This window comes from Pygocentrus nattereri, chromosome 7, assembly GCF_015220715.1.
Source record: "Pygocentrus nattereri isolate fPygNat1 chromosome 7, fPygNat1.pri, whole genome shotgun sequence".
NCBI lineage: Eukaryota > Metazoa > Chordata > Actinopteri > Characiformes > Serrasalmidae > Pygocentrus > Pygocentrus nattereri.
Genome location: NC_051217.1, coordinates 12,570,852 through 12,597,829, shown reverse-complemented (window position 1 = coordinate 12,597,829; position 26,978 = coordinate 12,570,852). Strand labels below are relative to the sequence as shown.

General features: G+C 42.6%; 1 protein-coding gene across 2 annotated transcripts in view; it reads left to right on the top strand.

Moving 5' to 3' along the window:
- The first annotated feature begins 2,523 nt into the window (after positions 1-2,523).
- gse1 (Gse1 coiled-coil protein) overlaps positions 2,524-26,978 on the top strand; it is a 290,232-nt gene continuing 265,777 nt past the window's right edge. For both annotated transcript variants that reach the window (XM_017709438.2, XM_017709354.2), the window contains exon 1: positions 2,524-4,980. In XM_017709438.2, coding sequence (XP_017564927.2) covers positions 2,785-4,980 — 2,196 coding nt within the window. In that variant the 5' untranslated portion in view covers positions 2,524-2,784. The remainder of the gene's footprint in view (positions 4,981-26,978) is intronic.

The window sequence follows — 26,978 nt, the reverse complement described above, 5'->3', positions numbered from 1 at the left end:
AGCCCAGTGAGCAGGCTGCCATTTTGGATGTGAGTTGTGAGCCTGGAATGTTCCCTTAATGAATTTGGGGATATGACTGCAGAGGGAGGCATGCTAGTGTCATCAAAATTTATGGAGGAGATGATGAGACTCAGTCACTCAACGGCCCTAAGAAATGATACATTGTGTTAACACTTCTCATAATTGTTTGGGTCGTAGCCCCAGCTAACTGTTTTTTAATCCATCACAAAAGCACAGAAATGTTTAAAGGGCCCATATCATGCAAAAACAACTTTTTCAAAACTTTTTGGAAATAAAGGGGTTTAATGTAGGATGTAAACACTGTCAAACCTTTACTGTTCTCTCTCTAGTCCACAAAGTCTGGCAAATAGTAAACGCCTGTATCAATTCATTGTTTTGGTGATGTCACAAAGTCAAAACATTTACTTATAGTTATACACAAAAGATTGAACATGCCCAGTCAAACTACATTTTGTTGATTTTCTAAGTGAAAATAAGGTAAAACATCCTGTACTGGGAATAAACTTAAATATGGCATTTATCTAAAGGTTATAGTGCACAGTTTCTAACTGTTCTAAATATTGGGGAAAAATAAAGATAAAATATGAAGTGTCCCATAACTTTTGCACGGGCCATTTTTAGCGTTTTAATTTTCCCCCAAAAATGTTTAAAAAGGTTAAATCTATCAAGGATATGTACTTATTATTATTGAACAAAATATAATTTGACTGGGGTGCCCAAACTTTCTCACATGACTGTAGCTACCTATTCAGCCTACATCCATGCCCATTCACTGTTTTTGGTAAAAAAAAAAAAAAAACATTGTAATAGGACTTCATAGAAAAAAAAACACAAGAGAAACATAGGATATGGGCCCTTTATGAATTATATACAGTGCTCGTTGTGGGCGATATCCAGCATTGTGTCATAGAGATCCTGACCATGATCTGAATAACATGAAAGCCAAAGTCACTAGTCTCACCACTGTGGGTGTAGGCTATACAGGCACTATTGCATTCTACTCTGTGGAGTACATGGTGTGTGTATGGATATAATTAGGCCCCTTTCTGTGGTTTTAGGGTGTGACGGAGGCTGACAGTACCCGGTCCAGCTCCTGTCACTCTGTTCCTGTCTTACACCACTTGATTATTCTGCTTACATTCCATCTGTTCTTCCTACATGTTTAAATGCATGACCTTCTAACCTGAATATTGCTGCTTGGCACATCTGCTTCTACCATTACGACAGCCTGTTTGAAAATAAATGCAGTAAATAACGCTGACCAGAGAGCACAGCCTATGAGAGTCAACAGAACTGGGCAAGTATTACAATATAGATTATGAAAAGGAATTACTTCATTCCTATCGATGCCCTCTGCACCCCCACTCCACAACCCCCCCACTTATCTGTATGTGTCTGTGTGCACGCTCTAAAAAAAGATAAAAGCTCAACACAGAATTTTTTAAGCACTGAATGTGTTATAATTGCAGATAGTAGAGTACAATGAAACAATTATCCAGTGTAGGTGTTGTTACGTCACTGGATAACGGCTCATGCAGAAGTCAAATTAACCAAAGTGCAAAAAACAAAAACCTTGAGTAAAAAGTATCTATAGAATTTCATTCAGTCACTATACAGTGGTCAGTGAGCAGGTCATTTAGCCTACTTACAGAAAAAAAACATGTAAAGCATAACAACAGTGCACCAAAATGAAGAATAATCCTGCAAGGTAACAAACTGTAAAATGGCTTGTCAGTTCAACCTAGAAAAATTACTTAATGTAGTAACAAGCAATTGAACAAGTTTTATTCAACTCAGAAATGACTTTGAATGGAAGAAATGAATCGTTCAAAGTATTTATTTAGGTTGCATAAAAACAGTTAATTTCGCTGCTGTTGGAACAAAACCTTGTATCTCTAAAATGGTAACTTTACAGGAGAAGGAAAAACATACTTTACTTTTAATGTAAGTCAATGGAACCAGAATTTTTCTGTCTGCTCATCATGAACTTTACACACAATGTAAAGGGCAACAGGTATTTTCAAATCATGTCAGAAACTTAAAAATGACAATATTGGAGGTATGAGGTTTTGTTCTGGCAGCAGCGATTTACTTGTTACCACATGAAGTCATTTTTAGGCTGAACTGAAGAAGCCTGTAAAGCACAACAACAGCGCAGCAAAATGAAGAATAATCAGGAAAGCAAGGAAATAAAACCAAACAAGATAAAGTTTGCAGCAGTATTTTTTTTAACGCTTTGCAAAAATAGCACAAACACACGCGCAGATCTCGTGAAGTTGCTGTTTAGACAGAGCTTAATGCTCCATGCAGGACTTTTCCTCTGTGAATGACGAAAGTCCAGCTGTTGGCCGCTGGCGCCTGCGCGAGCTGCACGTGGAGAGGCGCTGTGTTACACATTTAACAGCCAAAGATCACAGCGGAGCGAGAACCCTCTCCCTCTCTCTCCCCCTCTCTCTCCCTCTCTCTCTAGTCTTCTCACGTTACTCTATGGATGTCGCGCGCTCCTCTCCACACGGGACAGCTTTCTCTTTCACAATAACGAGCAGTGCGCTTTCGCGGGACGACGTTTGAACTTTTTTTTCCAGAGTGAACAGCGGGGGAACCCACCTCCTCCTCCTCCTCCTCACTCTCTCCCTCTTCCCCTCACTCACTCACTCCCTCACTTTCTAAAAGTTTTCTCCGTCAGCCTCGCGCGCGTGTAAGTAAATGCGAGGCGAAAGTCACGCGGCGAGTGCCGCTGCCCCGTTCTGAGGCGGCTGGAAGATGACCGAGCTCCGCGCCGAGCTTCACGCGGCAGCAGCAGCGGCGGCGGCGGCGGCGAGCACAACAACGGCGAGGAAGCAGCGGCTGATGGGCGCGGAGGAGCGCGCGGCGCCACTCGTGCACTGCTTCGTGTGCGGCAGCGGCGTGACGCCGGGCAAAGAGCTGCGGCTGCCGGTGCGCGCTCGAGGCCGGGAGGGTGGCCCGTGCTTCCCTTTCCTGCAGGGCCAGGAGCCCGCGCCCGGCGCGCGGGACTTGGGGCAGGACGGGCACGCGCTTGTGTGCGCCGTGTGCCACTGCTTCCTACGCGAGCAGTGGAACGCGTTCGAGCGCAGCCGCACGCCACTTGACAAGCGCGTGTACTGGCTCAAGAGGCCACACCAGTGCGACTCGCGGCGGCTCGCGCGGGACTGGGGCGGTGCGCGCGACCCGGAGTCGAGAGGAGGAGGCGGCGGCGACGGATCCGAGTCATCGTCGCTGTCCGACAGCGAGAACGAGCAGGAGCTGGAGGACGGCGGAGGAAGCGGGAGCAGTAAAGCGCACGCGTCCGTGGACGGAGTTGGAAAACACGGCGCGAGGAACGGAGCCGGAGGAGCAGCCGGCACGCGGCGCACCGCGACCCGCTACGACGTGGGTATGTACGGAGCTCGCGAGGCGCCTGGAGCCGAGAGGCGCGCGTCAGACGTCATGAATCACGTGGCCCAATCGCCACTGTACCCGGCGCGAGCTTACAGCGAGACGCCCGCGCGGCACCACGATGGGATCGTGGCGCGCAACAGCAAGCAGCTTCTCTTTGACACGGGCGTTGATGACGTAGCCGCGGCGGCTGCCGTGGCATCAGCTGGAGCAGACGCTGCCGTCATCAGCGCAGCTGACGGCACCGAGATCAATATGGCGAGCGAGGAGGAGGAAAGGGGGCGGGTCCACAGATGTGCGTGTTATGTGTGTGGCAGGAGGCTTCCACCAGGTGCCCGCTTTGAGGTGAGCGTGCAGAAGCAGGAGCGAGCCACCTCTGAGCCTTTCTTTCCCTTCCTGTGGCTCCACACCCCTCCACCTGGTGCAGTGCCTCTCAGCCCTGGTGGGCGTACGTTAGTCTGCGCCAGCTGCCACTCCTCGCTCCTGCAACAGTGGCGGGCTTTTGAGCTGGCTGATGTGCCTGTCCTTCAGCGGCTCTACGTGGTGCCTCTGGATGCTGGCACTGCTGACCCCCTCTCGCCTCCACTGGGCCCTGTGGATGGAGCTGGGTCAGAGCGAGTACATGGAGTGCCCAAGGTCCGCCCCCTGGCTCACTCTCTTGTTTCTAGGACTCCTCCAAGGCCAGCCAGAGAGGCCTGCTACCTGTGTGGGCAGGACTGTGGGCGTGACATCCGGGTGGCTTACGCCCGTGCTGGAGTGGGCAAAGCTCGTGGCACCATGTACTTTCCCTTTATTAACCTGCTCCCATGCCCACCGGATGCCCAGGGTATTCGTGATGGCCAGGTGCACTGCTGCACAACTTGCTACTCCATACTGGAGGACATCTGGGCAGCATACCGCCTGTGCCTCAGTGAGGAACTCATCACTTCTGTTAGCACCTTCCTTGGGAGATACCACCAGGCCACCAGTGGAAGAGGTGTCTTGGCCAGCCCCGGGGCCGTTTCTACCTCTGTACGAGTTACCACATCGACAAGCCACACCTCTGTCTGCTACCTGTGTGGGGTAGAGCTTTCCCCAGGTACGGAGTACCAACTTCGGGTCAATCCTCCAGGACGATGTGCGGAGAGAGAACCTTTCTTCCCCTTCTTGACGGTGCACCCGCCAGCCCCTCGTGCCCGTCCTGCTGATGCCACTGGCCTCGTTTCGGCCTGTGCCCTCTGCTACCATGACCTACTGGGACAGTGGGCCCAGCATGAGGGCTCAGGAACAGGACAGGGCCCATCTAGTAGCCCTTGGTCACGGCAGTACAGCTGTGACTCATTCATCTGCTTCTTCTGCCGGCGGGAGAAGAGGAGGCCGCTTGGCCTGAGGGCGGTCACTGTGTCCCGGTTGCCCGTCTTCCTGTATGCCCCGAGGGTCGGCCACATGCTGGTAGTGGATGATGGTAAGCAGCTGACCATCGGCTCCTGTGCAGACTGTAAGGCCATGGTGCTGGCTGGCCAGAACATGAAGCAAGATGCTGGTGGAGTGGACCAAGGAGGAGCGGCAGCAGGAAAACAGATGGTAAGCATGCTGTTCAGTTATGTACATTAACTTTCTGCTTCGTTCATCACTGTACATTCAGTCCTTGGCATTTTGTTACTCAGCGGGAGTTTGATGGCTTTTTACAATGTTTATACATCCAATAACGTTTATCGCTGCTGTCATAAGAAAACTTTGTAACTCTGTTTATTTTCATGCAATTTGAAAACAACTGCTGATTTTTACATGGTGTGAATGCTTTATGATGAATGGCCAAGCAAAGCTTTCAAGTTTGTTACACTTACAGATATTAAGAAGTTTAAATACTACATGTTTTCTATGATAGTGACATTATAGATATCACAGAGAAGCTTGCACATCTTCTGCTGGTGGTCCTAATGACTGAGAGCCCTAGGGTTGTGCTCTATCAATGCTGTTAATTGCTCCTAGTTGGCAATGGTGTCCTAGGCCAGAATGTGGTAGTTAATCTGAAGCAGAGATCAGTAAGGTGTGACCTATGTGTTGATGTTGGAGTGAGATGGTGGCTCGTTATGTTTTCCAGCTTTGCTGTGGACAGTGGGGCGGCTCAGCAAGGCAGGGGGTAGATAAAGCGTGGAGCCTGTCGCATTAGTGAAATAAATATTTTGGGAGAGGGCTGCTTTCCTCCGACAGCTGTTAAAAACACACTGGGATAACTCTCGGGGCCAAGGCAAGCTTTGTCTGTCTCCTGTGGTATTGAGAGAGGAAACAGAGCGCATGTTCATAGAGAACAAGGTAAGATAGGCATATGAAAGATTATGCAGTTTCAACAAGAGAGACAGTGTGGAACGCATACTCATGCATGTGTGTTTGTCTTTGTATGTGTAGCATTTTCACCTCATGAAGGATGACCCTGTTTTGTTTTTTGTTTACTTTGTCTCTGCTCCAGTAAACTTTCCACTCTAATAAGCCCTGGTGGTAGACAGGGCCTTCCCCAGGCTGCATTTGAACCAGAGCTGCTGGACACTGGCCTCTGGAGGCCGGCAGGCTCAGGCCAGTAAATAAGTAAGCCAATAAATAGGGAGGGGTGACTGTATGATGAGAGCAATGGAGGTGTGCTCCCCTGTACTAGCATACATCAGGTGTAACATGAAGAGGGGTCACAGGGTCCACTCAGCAGGGCAGCTATTGGAGCAAGAAGCTCTGTGGCATGTGCATGTGTGTGTACATGGTTGTGTGTGTAACTTGGTAGGAAGGTGATGATGGCACCAGGGTGTGCATGAGATACTCACTTCAACTCAACTGTGTCATTCCACTCATACTGTGTACAAGTGGAATAAATTGCAGTAGACACTTAAAAATAAAAGAATCAAAATGGTTCTTGGATTGGACACAAAAATTGTTGTTGAAACATTCTTTAAGGAACCAAAGGTGGTTCTTCTATGGCGTCACTCAACAACTAAGAAGTAATGCATATATTACAAATATTGCATATTTAAAGATCATTTAGTACAGTGAGCTAGTAGACAGTGTAGTACCAATCAAATGCACAGTATAATGTCTCTATCTAGTAACTGTAAAAAAACATTCTTGACTTCGGTAAGTTACATGTTATGCAAACTTTTGTCACAGTGTAAACAGCAAGTGGCATTTTCAAATTATGTTTTGTTCCAAAAGGTTCCAACAGCAGCAATATGCTAGTGACGTCACTGTCCCCAGACAATATGAAAGTAATATGAAGTAAATCACTTTCTTCAGTGAGTTGCCAGTGTTGATAGGATTTCCACCTATAATTCTGTATAATTAAATTATTAAGTTGTAAACAACATAGTATCTACACTGTTACAAATGGGTTCTGTTGTTCTGTGCAGGTAGATTTTTTATCAGGTAGATTTCTGTCATCAAGGTACAAATAGTGTAAATGTACCTCAAAGGTAAACAGTGCTTTTAAGGTCAAATTGTATCATTTTAGTAAGTTATTTCCAGTGGAAAAGTGCATATTAGTACATTTTCATGACCTAAAACTGAAAAATAAAATAAAAAGCTTGGAGGTGAGATTTTTGGAGAACTTAGAAGATATAATTTCAATGGATTATGTTACAGTTATGTTCCCTGACTAAAGGTACTGAGATGAGATACCACACCATTAAAGAGAGGGCACATTCAAAATGTATTTATTTATTTCAGGTAGGAGTATTGTAAGGCATAATTTTATCCTCCAAATTTTACTTTTTCACATATTCATTATCAGCTTTACATAGACAAATACAGAAGACATCTGTATGTTTGCATAGTAAATAGAATGGCTATGTTTGTGTTGTTGACATCGTAACCCCTGGTTTCTATCACCACTACTGTAAAATAAACTGAATGTTTCTCTACAATGCCCCATTTCATATCAAGCCACTCTGAACAACTTTCATCTCAGTGTACATCTCAGTGAATATATTCTGCAGAATGTACGAGGTACAGAGGGCTTCCTCTACCTGTAGATGTTCTCTACAGGTAGGAGAGCTCTAAGCATCCCTCCAGTCTTCCACTGTCCAGCTGTTTGGCCTTGCCGCTAAGCACTGTTCTCTGGAGTGGCTGGATTAAGTCATTCCTGAGTCTGCCTCCGACAGCGATGAGTGAGAGAGGAGGAGGTAGAGGAAGTGGTGTCTTTGTGAAGGTGTTTTGCTTGGAGAGCAGACGGGGCTTCACTGGCTGAGCGCTGTGGAACGCACCCAAGAGCAGAAACAATGAGCCTGATCCAGCACGAGGAATGGAGAGGAAACACTGACAGATAATACTGGCCATGCTGGTCATGGAAGAATTCACTGTTTAATAGCAAACAATTAGGTTAGCATAAGGGGCTGGAGGGCCGAACAAGACATGAGCGTGAACATCTGCGAGTGTCATTCACAAGAGAGTGCATGAGAGAGAAAGTGTGTGAATATGCGTGTTTGAGAGAGAGAAAGGGGCTTGTTGGAGACACCAGCTGTCTCATGTTGCTCTGTCTTGAACAAAAATCATTAGAGGTAAGATAGAGAGAGAGGGGAGAGAGGAGGAGGAAAGAAAGGAGCAGGGCATTGGGGCTGAAGAGCGCCCTTTCACTCTCATTTGTATGATACATGGAGGTAATAACTAGCTACATTTACTCAGATCCATTTTTCATGTCTGCATCATCCAATCGTTGAGATTTAAGCAAAGCCATTCAGAGTGGTTTGATATGAAATGGTGCATTGCAGAGAAACTGACTCGGGTCTCATGTATCAACATATATCAACCGTGAAAGGATTTTTAAAAATATGTTTTAGGCCAAAGATTTGTCTCAAAGCTATCATAAAAGAATGTCTTAGGTATCAACTTATTTATACAATGTCATGTAATAACTTTCTGTGTGTGAGTTTTTGCAGGAATTAACTGCTTCAGGCGTCAAGTTCACTAGTTAAGTTTCTCTAGAAGACAGCATTTCACATCAAACCATGTGGAATTACTTTGTTTACATATTAATATTGTATTTTGGGAAAATGAATTCCCTTTAAAAGAAAACGTGATAAATTCGTACTTTGAAAATGAAAAAAACTCTCTTTAGCAGTTCAAGCAGAGTTAGTCAATTTCTCTTTTTTCTTTAATTTTTGGCTGATCTGTTGGTATAGCATCCAGACTGCTTTGCTGTTGTCGGATCTTTAGCATTTTATTTTAGATGAGAAGAAGCCCCAAAAGTTTCTCTGCTGATAGATACAGTGGGGAAAAAAGTATTTAGTCAGTCACCAATTGTGCAAGTTCTCCCACTTAAAAAGATGAGAGAGGCCTATAATTGACATCATAGGTAGACCTCAACTATGAGAGACAAAGTGAGGAAAAAAAATTCAGAAAATCACATTGTCTGATTTTTAAAGAATTTATTTGCAAATAATGGTGGAAAATAAGTATTTTGTCACATACAAACAAGCAAGATTTCTGGCTGTCACAGACCTGTAATTTCTTCTTTAAGAAGCTCTTCTGTCCTCCACTCATTACCTGTATTAATGGCACCTGTTTGACCTCGTTATCTGTATAAAAGACACCTGCCCACAACTTCAAACAGTCACACTCCAAACTCCACTATGGTGAAGACCAATGAGCTGTCGAAGGACACAAGAAACAAGATTGTAGACCTGCTCCAGGCTGGGAAGACTGAATCTGCAATAGGCAAGCAGCTTGGTGTGAAGAAATCTACTGTGTGAGCAATAATCAGAAAATGGAAGGCCTACAAGACCACTGCTAATATCCCTCGATCAGGGGCTCCACGCAAGATCTCAGCCAATGGGGTCAAAATGATCACAAGAACGGTGAGCAGAAATCCCAGAACCACACGGGGGGACCTAGTGAATGACCTGCATAAAGCTGGGATCAACGTTACAAAGGCTACTGTCAGTAACACACTATGCCGCCAGGGACTCAGATCTTGCAGTGCCAGATGTGTCCCCCTGCTTAAGCCAGTACATATCCAGGCGCGTCTGAAGTTTGCTAGAGAGCATTTGGATGTTCCGGAAGAGTATTGGGAGAATGTCATATGGTCAGATGAAACCAAAGTAGAACTGTTTGGTACAAACACAACTTGTCGAGTTTGGAGGAGAGTGAATGCTGAGTTGCAAAGAACACCATACCAATTGTGAAGCATGGGGGTGGCAACATCATGCTTTGGGGCTGTTTCTCTGCAAAGGGACCAGGACGACTGGTCCGTGTACATGAAAGAATGAATGGGGCCATGTATTGTGAGATTTTGAGTCAAACCTCCTTCCATCAGCAAGGGCATTGAAGATGAAACGTGGCTGGGTCTGTTAGCATGACGATGACACCAAACACACTGCCAGGGCAACAAAGGAGTGGCTTCGTAAGAAGCATTTGTAGGTCCTGGAGTGGCCTAGCCAGTCTCCAGATCTCAACCCCATAGAAAACCTTTGAAACCATAGAAAACCTTAGTATTGAGATGAACTTTTGTTATTGACCAAATACTTATTTTCCACCATTATTTGCAAATAAATTCTTTAAAAATCAGACAATATGATTTTCTGAAATTTTCCTCATTTTGTCTCTCATAGTTGAGGTCTACCTATGATGTCAATTACAGGCCTCTCTCATCTTTTTAAGTGGGAGAACTTTTGGTGACTGACTAAATACTTTTTTTCACCACTGTATTAGGGGTACTAAGATGTACTAACCTTTCTATAGAGAACTATGTTTCTTGCGTTGTTACTTTTAGTTCTATTTGAGTCACTATTTAATTGATGTAACAAAGCTTTTCCTTCAGTATGAATTTAGGCTACTCTGGTGACAGAAAACGCTTCAACCCTCTCCTGAGACACCCTACTATGACCCCTTATGATCCCGAACCTGAGAAACAGAGTGTTGGGGGGGGTTTGAGTAAGGAGAGGATTTTGCTGGATGTCAAGGTGTTTTTGTGTAGAGCCAAGTCATGATCTAATGGCAGAGAAGGGGGGGAGAAAGGGATGGGGGTAGTAATGGGTCCCGTGGTGGAAGAAACAGGTGCTGTGCCGTCCAGTGACATGTGATCCACTCTAGAGCACTGCTGTTCTCGCTTGTGTGTCAAGAGAGTTCTTGCACATCTGCTCTTTTCTCAGCTCTGCTCTTCTGTCCTCTTTACAGCCTTATGGCAGAACGGCAACTGAATATTGTCAGTCATAAGAAAACCACATATTTCCAAAAGAGAACTTTAAAGATAGGAAACAAGTTCTTATTTTCTTAAGAGCTGCTTTAAAAAGGCTTGAAAAGTTTGCTGTATTCAACATGGTTAGTTTGCAGCATGTAAAGAACAGCTGGGGTTTTCAGATGCATTTCTAATGATAACTATAAACAAACAGATCATTTTGAACATACAGTAATACAGTCTTTCTTTCCTGGTGGAATTCTACCGCATTACATACTTTGGTGCATTATGTAAAGGCAAAGCTTTTTCCCTCATATCTCTCTCCCACTTCTCCCTTCTTTGCTCTTCCGCTGTGCGTAAAGTGCATGTCTTTTCGAGAGGTGGTAAACCATAGAATTGGCGTCTGCTTCTTGGCTAGGTCCAAATTAGCCAGTGTAATGGGAGCTATGCTGGGCCCTGGTGCCAAGGAGCCAGACACTATATATATAGAGCTTAGCTCTGACTGGATCCACCATAATTACACAAAGCACACCTAACCTGAGACCAACCTCAGTGAGTGTAGTGCAGCTCAGCTAACCTTTGACCAGCTTTAGCGAGTATAGCATTGCACATCTAGCCAGAGGTCAAATTTAGGGACTAGGTCAGAGTTTAACTAGGATAATGTCAGGATTGCAAGCCTTCTCTGACCATCACTCACTGTAGCCTCCAGCATGAGTATTTAGACCTTTAAGTAGAATTAGCTTGGGGTTGAATAGCTTGCTAGCCATATAGCTTTGATTCTTGCCATTTTTGAGCCTAACATAATGTGAACAGGTTTTGCAGTATTAGTTCTTTTCATGTGTGTGTATGACATGATACATATTGACATGAAAACATATCCATGGCGTTCCATTGATAAGAGATAACATGAATGGTTGATTTCACCTCTGGTTCCTAAATTGTAGTTAATCTGATGCATAAGGCCTACAGTCCAGCTCCTGAAATCCTTACCAATATAAACAATTGCTTGGTGTATCTTACTAGAGATTAATTTGCATTTAAAGAATTTAACTGGTTTGTTTCCAACCAAAACTTAAGTTGGAAGTCAAAGTAAAGTATGACTATTAGTATTATATGGGAAGATTTTAAGTGCAGTTAATTCTATTAAATAAAAATAAACTAAAAAAATAGCAGATGTATTTTTAGGTCATAGAAATCATGTCTCTTCTGTGTGTGTATGAGTGTGTGTGTCTTCTGTAACTAGACATGAAAGCTCAATATATAGTGAATGAAGTATTTGGCATGGTAAGAGATCCATGCAGACATGTTGGCAGTAATTCCTGAGTTTAATGATTAATGATACATAGAACTGAAACACATGGTGGTCTGCACACAGACAGCATACCCACTATAGAAGAAAAATATTTGAATAAATATTTCTTCATATCTGAAATATATGAGCAAAATATGTCCATATATGTGATGTCCTAGCACAAAAAGTTCCTATAATAAATAGTGAGAGACAGAAAAAAGCCTGTTATTTTCATTTTTTGTAGATGCCAAAACTTTCTCCTGGTGATTTGTCCACATCGTCGTAAAGTAGGTATGCTGTGTAATGTGAGCTAACGCTGGGTGTGTGACCTCTTTCTCATTATTTGGTGCACAATTCGCCCAAGCATAGGAAATACTGCATTTCCCATGAGGCACTGGTGATGTCAAGCTTTAGAAGCAGGGGTCAATCCTGGAACAGGAACCAGCTATGACCCACCTCTTGAACAGGAACACTTTTTTGACTGTTTACTATGTAACTTTACTATGTAGTTTCTAGAAGACGCGTAAGTAGTGGCAATGAAGTAGGCTGTGGCATTCAAGCTATGATTGATTGGTATTACCAGGCCCAAAGTATGCCAAGAAAACATTCCTCACACCATTACACCACCTCCACCAACATGGACCATTGACAAAAGGCAGGCTGAATCCATGGATTTATATTGTTGGCACCAATTTCTAATCCCTCCATCTGTACTGTAGAAATTGAGATTCATCAGAACAGTTTATGTTGGAGCTTGTTGTAGTCTTCTGCTGTTGTAACCCATCCACCCCATCTTCCTCAAAATGTGCATTCTGGCTTTTGAAAATTTCAGGAGATCAGCAGTTATAGAACTATTCAAACCAGCCAGTCTAGCACCAAGAATTATGTCATGCTCAAAATGGTCCTTATCTGTATGCCATATGATTGGCTAATTGAATAATGGAATAATTGCAATAATTGCATTATGGTTCCTAATAAGGTGCTCAGTGTGTGTATATGTTTATTTATTTATTTGTTTATTTGTTTGTTTTTCATGTAATCAAGATAAAGGTAGCATGGTGGCAAATTTATTATTGTCAATTCCAACCTGCCCAGTTTAATTTAGTAACAGTATAGTCCAGCATAGTTATGTGGCGACTTTTAAAGAACACTACTGTTTGTGATCGTATTACTGATATTTTTGTTGTTCTGTAATACTTGTCCAACCTTGTAGTAGTTGCTATGAAAGAATGCATTTGTGACCAGAGCATAGATAGGTCATTTAGAGAAGGCTCCTCTTTCTACATTAGATGGTTCATACTGTGTTTCTCATGCTTTTTAATTATTTACAAAGCTGTTCTTTGGATATACCAAGTTCACTTATATTTTAGTAAACTCACAAACCAAAAGGTTTCAATTAAGTGCAGTACCTACCAAGTCAAGTCAAGAGGCTTGACAAGTTTTATTGTCATTGCATCTATGTACAAGTACACAGTGGAGTGAAATTACATTCCTCCAGGAACAACACAGTGCAACAAGGAACAAAAAGTGTGAACGTGCAGACATCATGTGCAAACAAAAAATTAAACTAGAAGCAATAAATATGATAAACAGACATTAGACACAGTAAACAGACAGGACAGTGCAGCACCGACACAGCACTCATTCTGGTCATGAGGTAATGGGATGAGGTGCAGAGATATTAACATGCTGTGATCTGTGAGTCACACAGTCAGGTGACATACATAAGTTACTGAGGTAGAAAAAACCTGAGTAAAGCTGTGAAAACACAGTGTAGCAGCAATGTTCTAGATAGTGCAAGTAGAGCATCAAAAGAGTTGTGTGTGTGGAGTATGTGTGTAAGGGGTGGTGGTTAGCTCAGTCCTTGTGAGTTTAAAAACCTGATTGCTTGTGGAATAAAGCTGTTGCAGAGTCTGGCAGTGGTGGCATAGATGCTCCGGTACCTTCTGCCAGACAGCAGCAGTGAAAAAAGTCGGTGTGAGGGATGGATGGGGTTGTCCACAATGCTAGTGGCTTTCCGGATACAACATGTGGTGTGGATAGTCCATGACATATGCTGTAGGGTCTTGCGGTCTGAGGCAGTGCAATTCCCAAACCAAGTGATGATGTTGCTGCTCAGGATGTTCTCCACAGTTCCCCTGTAGAACATGGTGAGGATGTGAGGGGGGAGATGAGCCTTCTTCAGTCTCCACAGGAAGTAGAGGCACTGCTGGGCTCTCTTGGCTATGGGGTTGGTGTTGAAGGACCAGGCGAGGTTATCTGTGATGTGGACACTGAGGAACTTGGTGCACCTGTAGAGCTAGTGATGTTCAGTGGGGGATTGTCACCTCACACTCTTCGGAAGTCAACAACCATGTCCTTAGTTTTGTCTACATTCAGAGACAGGTTGTTGGCTCCGCACCAGTCTGTTAGCCTCTGCACCTCCTCTCTGCATGCTGACTCGTCGTTCTTGCTGATCAGACCCACCACAGTCATAAGCAAACTTGATGATGTGATTTGAGCTGTACTTTGCAGTACAGTCATGAGTCAGTAGAGTGAACAGCAGTGGACTGAGCACACAGCCCTGACGGGCAACAGTGCTCAGCGTGGTGGCGCTGGAGATGTTATTTCCTATCCTGACTACCTGAGGTATCTCCAATAGGAAATCCAGGATCTGGTTACAGAGGGAAGTGTTCAGGCCCAGCAGGCTCAGTTTTCCAATAAGCTGCTGAAGGAATAGTGGTGTTGAGTGCTGAACTGAAGTCTATGAACAGCATTCTGACGTAGGTGTCTTTATTGTCTAGGTGGGAGAGAGCCAGGTGGAGTGCGTTGGAGATGACATTGTCTGTTGAGTGGTTGGGGCAATATGCAAATTGCATTCGGTCTAGTGAAGGAGGAAGCTGGTCTTTAATGTGCCTCATGACAAGCCTCTCAAAGCACTTCATGATGACGGGAGTGAGTGCAACGGTAGTCATTGAGGCAGGACACGGGAGACTTCTTTGGCACAGGGATGATGATGGTGGACTTGAAGCACATTGGAACGACTGCAGTGCTCAGAGAGATGTTGAATATGTCTGTGAGAATCAGCCAGCTGTTTGGCGCATTTCTGAGCACTCTGCCTGGTATGTTGTCGGATCCTGGTGCTTTTCGTGGGTTGACTATGTGTAGAGTTCTCCGCACATCAGCAGTGGACAGACACAGTACCTGTTCACTTGGAGGAGGTGTGGTTTTCCTCACCGTCATGCCGTTCTGAGCCTCAAGCCGAGCGTAGAAGTTGTTAAGCATGTCTGGAAGGGAGGTATCACTGTCACAAACAGGTGGAGATAACATGTAGTTGGTGATGGTCTGGATGCCCTACCACATGCAGCATTTGTCAGCAGTGTTTTGAAAAGATCATGGATTTTCTTTGAGTAGGCACGCTTAGCCTCTTTGATGGCCCAGGAGAGCTTGGCTCTTGCCACTCTGAGGCTTGCTTTGTCCTTTGACTTGAAAGCCTTGTCGCTCGTTTTCAGCAGCATGCGCACCTCTGCAGTCATCCATGGTTTCTGGTTTGGGTGAGTTGTGATGTGTTTGGAAACAGTAACATCATCAATGCACTTGCTGATGTAGCCAGTCACTGATTCTGTGTACTTGCTTCTGGTCTGGTTTGGCACGTCTGATGAGCGGTCTGTATGCTGGAATGAGCATCACAGAAATGTGGTCTAAGTAGCTCTAGTGGGGGTGGGGCTCGGTCCTGTATGCGCCTGGGACGTTTGTGTAAACAAGATCCAGCATGTTAGCCCCTCGGATTGCAAAATCCATATACTGATGAAATCTGGGGAGTACTGACTTCAGATTGGCATGGTTGAAATCACCGGCAACAGAAACAGTCCATCTGGGTTTGTGTTCTGGAGATGGGGCTGTACAGCTTGTTCATTGCGTTGTTAGCATTAGCACTGGGAGCTATATACACCACTGTTATATACAGTGAACTTAGCTCTCTAGGCAAATAAAGTGGCCTGGCTCTGACAATCGCAAAACTCCACCAGCAGTGAGCAGTGACTGGAGACTAGCGTGGGGTTTTTACACTATTCATTGTTGATGTAAACACACAGGCCTCCACCTCGAGTCACCTCAGCATCTCTGTCTGCACAGAAGCACAATAGGCTGTCGAGCTGAATGGAAGTCCAGAGTGGAGCTTGTCGTCCACGTCTCCGTAAAAACGAAAACACAGCAGTCTCTGAACTCACGCTGGGTAGCCCACTGAATCCGGAGGTAGTCCAGTTTATTCTCCAGGGTACAAATGTTAGAGAGAAGGAGCGATGGAACAGCTTGTCGTGTGGGGTTAGCCATTAGCCTAGAGTGCATGCCGGCTCACTTGCCTCGCTTCTGCCTCCTTGTGCATTGCTTTTGGCCAGCAGGCTCACACCATGCTGGAGGACCGTAGCAGGCCTAGCTCACACAGCTCTTGGAAGTTTGCTTGGAAGCAGAGACTGTGGCTGATTTCTCAGCTATAGCAGGCTCTGGCGATGGTAGATGATGGTGCTGGTTGAAACAGTCATGATATCTAGTTTTGGTCGGGTTACATGACAGACAGTAAACAAAAATAGCAAAAAAAGTACCATTTTGCTATTCCCGAGGTGGCCACTGCAGCTACTTGCCACGCCGCCAGAAGTAGAACCAATGACTGTGCAAGGCTGCTGCTTGTGATTGTCTCGTTTTTTTGCTCTTCCCCAGATGGACTCCAAACGTTACCGTGTCCTTGATCGCAGACTGCCCCACAGACAAAACACAGCGTCCCCATTAAGGCAGGAACAGCTTGTGACACTCAGGCTTGTGTTTCTCGGCCCAAATCCTGTGGAATTTGGGGGGATTTACTTTCAAGCTTCTGGAAGCTGATTCCCAATTCAGTGGGGAAGTTGTGTGGATCTGAACGAGGCTCGCTGGAATTGTGTTTTTAGTGCTGTGAGCGTGTGGAGGAGGATTTTTTTTAAGGAGAGATTGAGAGGAGGGGAGCGCGAGGGTGCTGTGAATGGGGTAGATGGATGAATGGTGGGAGGGCTGTTTGTCTTAACTTGGCTGAGAGATGGAAAGAAGATCCATCCAGATTTGGAGGAGAAAGAGCCTCTCTGGGGCTGAAGGAACCTGGATGACTCAAAGATGTGTGTGTGTGTGTGTGTGTGTGTGTGTGTGTGTGTGTGTGTGTGTGTGTGTGTGTGTGTGTATGCATGCATCAGTGCCAGAATTTCATTTTAGGGGGATACTGGTTACAGGTCGGGGGCAGCAGCAAGCAAGTCCAAGAGACTTTATGGTAGCGAGGTAGACAACCACAAAGTAGACATTTAGCCCACCTTTTTGTAGGTTCCTTAACCAGAATAAAAAAAACTTAAATCATGAAATGTCGAACACAGGTTAAATAGATCAAGATATAGGTTTGAAGACCTCACATTTAGCTACATGTTTGACATCATGATGTCATCAACAGTTGATATGATGCCATGCCATTAAATATTGACTAATTTACCAATTAGTCCTGCCTTTTGAAGATGTCAAGGATGAATAGCTGAAGACATTATATCCATCCAGTGTTATACAAGCACAAGACAAATTACATTTTCCCTAAGGACTTTTTACATTTTTTTTTGAATAGTTAGAAATCTGGAGGCCCCAGGCACCCCTGTGGCTGCACCATGTGTTTAGCCATGAGAGTAGAAAGATCATTTCAATATATCTTGTTTTCTTCTTTCTGCTTTGTGTACTGCGTCATGTGCTCTGTATACACATCTTCATTTGTTTATGGATGTCTGATGATGATAATTTCCGATGTGTGGGAGCGATTCTTCATTCTATGTCTGTTTATAGAGATGGTTCAGTTGCAGTCAAATTTATACAATGTTACCTGGACTTAAACAAGTTTATTTGAGGTTTCTTAACAACTCAATGCAGTTTGATGCAAATGTTTAATGATTTATGTCTGGCTCACATTACAGCTGATGCTGTAAATGTGAGACCCCACACATGATATTTTTCATCAATTTTTCTGTCCTTGATCGCTGTTAGTCATGAAAGTCCCCACACTACATGGTCTGCTCTGAATGAAATACCACACACTTTCAGAATATGCACATGAACAAGAGTCCCAACAATGGTTCACATCCTCAAAACTTTGCAGGAGTTTCTCGCAAACTAATGTGACTTTAGATCTAAACAGACACGGTGGATGACAGCAAGGCTATTGCTATGCCAGTTGTGTGTGCTTTCCGCACAGAACAAGCCAATTGGAAGGAACAAATGCGGATAACTTCTGTGATTTAGCTGCTTTTCTCACAACTTGTTCCATACACACTAACAAGTTCTGTTCAGCTGTGCTCTCATTGATTGACAGTCTTTTAGGCATGCCATTAAAACCAGAGAATCGGTGTCCACCCAACACTACAGGATACTGAGTCATAAATATTGAACATGTTTAATATTTACGATTTACAATGGGGGCAACTGCACTGAGAGTAGATTGGAGGAGTAGAGATTGGATTACAGACACCCCACACCACAGGATAATCTGGAAAGATCATCTAAGAACATCCTAATATCAGGAGACCTTTTGCTATTGTCCAGAAATCTCTGACTGGCCAGGCTTTAGGCATGCAGTTTGCATGATGCTAATTGGTGTGCATTCCTTTCTATATTAGTTAAACTTCAGACACCAAACAAGTATTGGCTGATTGACTGTATTTTAAACTAGGGGTAAATTAGATTTTTGGCTTTCACTTTAAAAGTAAGAATCCTTAATCTTAAGAGTGATTGGATGCATCTCTAGATTGTGTGTGAGGGTGAGTATGAGTATTGTGTGTGCGTGCATCCCCACCTCTGGCAACCCTCCAGCACACTGTACATTCCTCATAGGACCTTTGTGTTATAAGTCTTCATGACCCAGGAGCCTCTGCTTTGTGTAGTTCCACTCACGCACACACAGCGGCTCGCCACAGTGTCAGTGCGGAACTACAGCTGTCTTCTGTCCCCCTTGAGAAAGTAGCAGGAACAGCCAGGAAACCCGTTTATCCATTTGCCCTTTCACTACATTTTAAAGTGCTGAAATCAAGCAGTAACAGCAGCATGCTCAGCGTGCTCTCCCAGCAGTTCTGCTGGAGTCTTAACGGATGGCACTGAGGGCACCGAGACCAACCAGCAGAAGATTGCTGTGAATCCTGTAATATTTCAGAAGCTGAGACTCCTATTATAACTCAAATTTTCACACTTCACAATTCTCTTTTTTTCTCTCTGTCTCTTCTTCTGACATTCGGTGTTAGACTTAGGCTCTGGAGCGCAGCCTGTTCCTGAAAGAGGGGGATTGTGCTGTCGGCTGTGAGTCATAGGGAAGCCTGGAAAATAAAAATGTCCTTTGATCTTTGATGAACCTGTAAAGACCTCCCTGGATCGCCCCCTCTTAAATCAACTTTCCCTCAAGCTCACTCTCAGCAGCAAAGAACTTGATGTGGAAGTCTAGGAGGATGTAAGAAAGTATCCAGAGGGAAGAGTGAAGAAGTAAAATGTTGATGTGTTTCTGGAGAAATCTAGATTTATTCATAGACAGCCCTACTTTGGCTGTGGTTAGCAGTGCCTTCTTTGAATACCAAGCAACTGAAGTAACTAAGTGTAAGTTTTGTCCATTCAGGTAGGCTTCATGTTCTTCTGAGTAATGGTAGATTTTTGCAGTTACATATAAATTAAGAAAGAAAAATATCTGCTTTTTTAAAACCTAAAACAGCTCTTTACTATTTCTAGATTCTTAATGGTCATCAAAGTGTCTTCATTGCTATGAAGGGCAAGTTTTGCCTAAATAATGATCAGAAAAACATACATTGAGAATTCTTTAGACTAAAGGTGGTTTAAACACCTAAAGGGTTTGAGTACTGGTGAGTGCTCACATCACAACAAAGTTCAAGGAGTTAGGTATTATTCCCAAAAGTCATATTTCTGTCAATCATTAATTTAGTTATACAGCTATTGCACAGAAAAGGGCAAGATATAAACAATCTTCTACTTAAGATTATATTATTATTATGTTAACCATCAAATAAAATGTGCTCAATTTTTGAAAACATTTTGAAAAACTAATTTTTAATCTTTTGACTGTAATGTGTTTGTGTCTGTATGTGTGTGTGTGTGTGTGTGTGTATAGTCAAGTTTAAACACCCACAGTTTGTTTTATTTGTTAATCCTCTACAGAGAATACACTTAAATATTATAATTTTTCTGCAAATTCTAGTGCAGATTTATTTATAAAATTGATAAAAAATGATAATTTCATTTATAAAATGTATCAGATAAATTTTAGTGCAATTTTGTATTTGTTTGCTGAGTATAACTTAGTGGAGAAAAATAAAACAAAATGTAAAATGTGCCAACACTTTCACATATAAAACATTTTCTGTTTTATTTTTTCCCCAAAACGTTCAGCAAATAAGCTCAAATTGTGCATTGATATTATGCTCTGTGTAGAGGATGTGTTAACTCATGCATGTGCTGACAGTCACACTTTAGCACATGATGACATTCCCATGCAGGTCACATGCCTTTGACAGGAACTCGGAAAAGATGCAAGGGAAAGTGAGGTCAGAGGTCACACAGGTGGAGGATGTCATAGCTTATGTGCTGTATTACTCTAATAAGGGGTCAGATTTAGAGTCTGAGCTACAGGAGTGGCCACCTACCTACGTTTCTAATCACAGCACAAACTGTTGTTGACAGGAAAAAAAACAAGTATCTTCAAAATGGTAACATTACAGGAAAAGGCTAAACACGCTCTTCATATCTAATGAAAGTTAGTGTGAAAAGATTTTATTCCAAATAATTTTGGTGCACTTCTATAGGTCCATTCCTCATTAAATATTCACAGTGATGATATATATGATGTGCTGATGCACTGTTTGATAAATAGACTATTCGAGTGCTCACTAGGCGCTCATCCGTACTACAGCTTGCCATATATCTTCACACATAAGCATGTCAGGTGGCATCCCCTCCTCCTGCAGTTTCTCTCTACTTTTTCTCTTTCTTCCTCTACTTTTGTGAATAAATTTTAGTCTGGTTTGCTGGGATCTTTTGCTTTGTAGGAGCAAGTTTCACAAAACTACACTGTTAACAATTACGTGGCTTTTAAACATAAGAAACATGACTGGGTTAACTTGAAATTGTTACTTTCAAGAGTTAATTCAATTGAATAATGTCTGTCTTAGATTTGTTAATTTAATATTTGAAGTTCACTACACATTTCAAGTTAACTCAGTTACTTACTTTTTTATGTTAAACATGCTATGGAAGTCTAGAGAGGCCATAAGGTAATTACAACTTTCTGTATTTTTATTGAGACAAAAGTTGTTATCCTGAAATAATAAGATAATTATCTTGTTATCTCAAGATAGTAGTTATCTTGAAATAATAGCTAGTTACTTTGTAATCTTGAGATAACAGAGTTGTTATCTTGAAAGAATGTGTTAATTATTTTGTTATCTCAAGTTAATGAAGTCAATATCTTGAAATAATAGCTAGTTACCTTGTAATATTGAGATAAGAAAGTTGTTATCTTGAGATTACTTGTTATCTCAAGATAAGAATCCTCAAAGTTATTGCAACAGTAGCAACAGCTCACGACCTCTCCCGTAAAACTGCAGTGCATTAGCCTATGTGCAACACCAAAATATTTTGGCTTTTTATTTGTAGGCATCAATTGATCAGTTAGTTAAAGTAGAATTTCAACTTAATTTAGACAGCTGATAAATAGGTTGTATTTTTTTTTTTTTATTATTTATTGGTAATCTGATTATAGCTGTCATTGTCATTACATTGCTGTTACTTTATACTCCACCCCTCAACCCCACAAGAGTTGGTAGCTGCTTGGTGGTCTTTTGGGCTGGCGTGTGTATGTGTGAGAGTATGTGTGTGCTCACTCTTGGCAGGTTCCAGCCTCTCTGTTGTTGTGTTCTGCTGAACTCAAGCTAAACTGAATGAATGAGGGAGTCTCTCTGGTCCCGTGTGAACCTCACTCTGTGCCACCCAGCCATTGTCCTCTGACCTGGGAGCTCAACTGAGGCCAGCTAGTGCCTGGAAGCGGTTTTGGGAGGGGATTGAAGCACCTAGCCCAGGCCTCCACTCTTGGCTCCAGCTCGGCCCTGTCAGGCCTCCCAGACAGGGTCCCTGAGATTTGGCAGCTCAGTCAGAAGCTGGCCCCAGGCTGCAAAGCCCCCCAGAACACTGCACTGATTTCTTGTTTTGGCAGCAAGCCAGGAACATCTTTTTATTTCTTTCAGATTCCACTCTAATTCTCTTCCTCTATCTCTCTCTCTCTTTATCGCTCTCCTTTTTCTCAGCCTTTGTGGTAGATGCTCTGCTTTGTGAAGACCATGTCCATAAGGGCACCAGAAATGAGTGTGTGTGTGTGGGTGTGGGTGTGTGTGTGTGTGCGTGTGTGTGTGTGTGTGTGTGTGTGTGTGTGTGTGTTTATTTTTTTTTTTTCAAAACTGAAAGGGTAAAATTTATTTATTTTTGGTTACTGATGTTAAATTTAGGGTTACTGAAGGGCAAGATTCATTCATGACAACCAACATAAAGCTAGAAATTTACAAAGGCATATTCTAATGAGCATCAATACTTGCTGAGATGAAATGACATTAGAAAATATACAAAAGTGGCCTTTATGACAACTGACACTTGTTGGAATAAGCATTTATAAAAGTTAATGTAGATGTATTTCAGTTATCAAGACATGCTTATATAGGTGTCATGTAGCCTTTTGAAAGCTACCCTTTTGTAAAGTGTTATCAAAAATTCTTATTGCATATAACTAGGAAGTATGACCCTTGCCCTGATACTGTATAAAGACAAGAGTGTGTGTGTAACAGGTCTAAAGTAGTTGGTATGTACTGCAAAAAAAGCTCGTCTGCGTGTGTCTCACTGTTTGAGGGTGTTTACTCATAGTGCGCTGCTGAGTGCTCAGGCAGCGGAAGCTGAATGCCTGGACAAGCCGGTGGCAGAAATCACTGTTTATTTTTCCTCTCGCTGTCTGTCAGAAAAGAAAGAGAGCTCTTTTTTCTACCCTTTCCTGTCGTCCAGGCCCGTTCATGTGATACATCAATCTGGCCCCCTTCACCTCCACTGTACTCTGTCTGTTCTGACTCGGCTCTTATCTACTCCCAGCACAGTGGAGGCTGGTGAGTGAAGGGCACATGGTCTGACCCAACAGCTCATACACTATTTCTTCTGGACTCTCAGTCTATAGAACCTCTATCTATTGCTGTCATCAGTACAAAACACTTACAAGATTCATGTGATTTATGTACCAAAAACAGTGGGAAATTAATTTTCACATGATCATTTCCCAATAGTTATTTATCCTTTTAAAATGATATAATACATGTAATTAAACTATATTCTGATTGGCTTGCCCCTTGTTGTGCCTTAGTGTCTTGTATCATACTTCAAAAAGCAGTCTCTCTGAAACGTACAGAACAAAATGTTATCTTGGAAAAAAAGAATTATGGGAAAAAATATCTTTTAAAAGGCTGTAGTAATGCATTTGTTTCCAAACATCCAGGTGTAATATAATGTACAGTAATTTTCCTCCATCTAACTCTGCTACAGACTGTCTGTAATTGCACTGCTTATTACTTCAAGGAGAGTGGGTGAGCTAGACTGCTGTAAGAAATCTCAAGATATGCCCTCATGTCAGTTGGACACACACACATAGTCATGCACATACACACACTGATAAAGGCAGAGAAATGGGCTGAGGTCACGTCTAAGTAAAGAAGGGAATTCAGTCATCTGTGGAGAGAGCCTGTGGAAATAGGGAACGAGGGAATGAGTGCTTTTGTGGTAAAGTGAATGGACAAATCCTGGTGTAATTGAGTGTTTTGGTTGATAAGGGAGTGAGAGGGCTGAAGGTGTTTGGGTGGGCAGAAGTGTGTTTTGTTTGAGGAGGGAAACAGAAAGAGAAGAGTGATTGAGACAAATAATCTGCTCTCTTCTATCTAGTCCATTGCTAACCTGCATCCCAGCCTGAGCCACTGAGTTTATTAGCGTTTTGTGAGATTTACCAAGTAAACTGTGACATTCTGGAGCCTTCCAGTCTGAGTCTTTGTCCTGTGAGCTCTCATCACTGCACGCCTCATTCACACATCCCTCCACAAGCTCCCAGCTAGTTTAGCTCTGCTGAAGTAATGTGTTATTCAGAGCACAGACACTGTGTCTCTGATGCAGAGAGAGAAAAAGAGCATGCTTTGGTGTGTCTGGCTTAGAGATTCTTTTAATAAAATGCAAGTGCTCCCATTCAGCGTAAAGACCAACGAGTCAGCTTCTGTTCTTGACCTATCTTGCATGTCATTGTGATGTTAGATATAATTTATGCTTGTTTTAGCCGTCATAGTTTGATTTACATTACAAATTGATTACAACAAAGTGAGGCTGGCTGTTTCTTAGAGTGAGTTTTCAGAAAAATGATCTAAATATGGTTGATAAGTTAAGTCATGTTGGTTGTTTGAAACGGGCTTCTTTAGTTTCACAGTGGAACTACAAGGCTAATATGTCACTTGCATCAAACTACATTAAGCATTTATTGATCTCAAATAAACCTTCTTTTGGGATTCCTGGCTCTGTATGGCACACTATGTTCTATAAGAATAGCCAGACGTATGCCGCACAGCTAAAAACAGCAATAGCAGCTATCTTAGACCCTCCTTTTTACTAGTTAATAAAAATAATACAGTGTCATAAACCACATAAGTAAGTCAACATGGTTTGAGGCAAGTATGTGATAATTTAAGCTTGCAGTTTGTGACTTATGATTATCATTTACATTTATGGCACTTGGCAGACACTCTTATCCAGAGTTACAATTGTTCATTTTACACAGGTAGAAGAAGGTAGTGTTAGAAGTCTAGCCCAAGTACTCTTATTGGCATAGCTGATGGCACTTGCCCCGGCCAAGGCTCAAAACCCAGGCAACAGTGTAGAAGGGAGAGGTGTTACCCACTACACTATACCAACTATCCCAATGAAAGGATGTCTTTCTCTTTGTCTCAGTAGGAGTGCTGATCTACAATCTGTTCCTGTGTTCATCCTTAATAAAAGAAGAGCCTGGATCTGCACTCCTACTCTGTTAAGTTTGATGGGTATGGGCCCAATTCTTCTTCTACACTGATAGACTGCTAACTCTTACAAAAAAAAATCATGTTTTAACATGACATGAAAAATGTGATCACCTAAATACTTTTTTCTGCATGTTATAATGCACTTTTTCACATGTATGTGAAAAATAACATGAGGTGCCTGAAAAATACATGTGATCATTTATTTAAATGTCAATTTTTATCTGTCAGAAAGTACAGCAGCACTTTTTCTATCTGAGGAAGATGAATTCTTGTAATAAATGTACTTATATGTTGACTATTTCAAAGTTTTATTGAGTCTGGTTTAACCTGTGGCTTGGTATGTTAACTTTAATTTGACTGCTATGAATAGACTCAACAGCCTGTTAAAGTTAACAAATAAAATCCTGGAGGTAAGACAGGTCCAGCATTGTGATATATGTAACAATCGAGTTCAGGCTGGAAGAAGCAAGTGTACTATGACAATTTTTGTCTCTACAGCCATTAGCTTGTTGAATCAAAACAATTATTCACTTGCTCATTGACATCTTACATACCTTACATTTGTAAGTTACAATAAATTAAAGAAATTTGAAGAGAGCTAATTATGTAAATAATACTTCTCTTATCGCTGTTGACGGAAGAAAATCTTGTATCTCCAAAATGATAACTTTAAAGAAAATGAATACTTTTAATGTAAGTGAATGGAACCAGACTTTTTTCCAAGTCATTTTGAACCATTTGTCATGAACTTTACACACAATGTAAAGGGCAACAGGCATTTTCAAATCATGTCAAAAACTGAAAAATGACAAAAATGGAGATACAAGGTTTGCTTCTATTTATGTAAATATTATCATGCCACCTGTGAGACAATATTTTAAAAAGGGTTGTTACTCAGGAGCTGAATTTCAGAAATAGGAGAACATTTCTAAAGTCTCACGCTGATTTTTTAAAGGACTTAACAATGTCTATAAGAAATAAATGAGATTAAGAGCAGATCTCATTTAGCACATTCCTTTCCCTTGGATATAAGCTTCCATTGCTTGTTATTAGCCTCTTTATTTCAGTAGAAAACCAGAGAAATAAGCCTGGCACTGAACATGTCTGAGCTAATTGACTGTAATTTTGAAATGAATTATTGCTTTACGGCTCAGAGTTTGTGTATAGCTCTCACCTCAGGGAACTGAAGGGTTAGTAGGTGCAGAGTCCAGAGAGCAGCATCTCAGAGAGGAGATGCCCTGGTCTACCCAGCAGCCCACAGGATTTCCCCCACTTCTGCATTTACTTTGCTAATTACACAGCTGTGTGCTAACTACAGAGCAGAAAGAGCCAGCTCGAAACCTCCCTGATGACTTCAAGCCAGATCCAGCTAGCCAAGCACAGAGAGAGGAAGGAAAAGCTACCTCACAGCTGGATAACAAGGTGTGTCTTTGTGTGTAATGTGCAAGAAGATTAACATATGAACCAGGAAGCATGTTACATATGGTGGAATTCTGGAGGAGAGTGATAGACAGGGAAAGAGGAAGAGTGGGTAAGGGAAGGAAAGAGAGAGAGAGAGAGAGAGAGGAAGCTGTGATTGTATTTGTAGTGTTAGAGTATAGGATGTCCTCCAGGTGTGAAAGAACATTGGCAGGTGGAACAGAGAAACACAGCTGGACTGAGCCACAGCTGCCAGAAAGAGAGGGAGAGAGAGAAGGACGGAGGGAGGGAGGGAGAGAGAGAGAGAGAGAGAGAGAGAGAGAGAGAGAGAGAGAGAGAGAGAGAGAGAGAGAGAGAGAGAGTTATTAATCGAATGTGTGGGATGTCTTCCAGATGTGTGGAAACATTAAGAGCTGTGAGCATTGCTTATTAGCCAGTTACTTCTTACAGCATGTTGGTATAACAATATAGGTGTAAAAATAAAGAATGTAGCACTGACATGAGAACACCTTATAAGAAAAAAATCTTTTGATGTCTGTTATTTTAAAACAGTAGCTGCCCTTTCCATTATGTGAACATTTCACAGTGAATGGACCAAGTTACATGAACAGATATT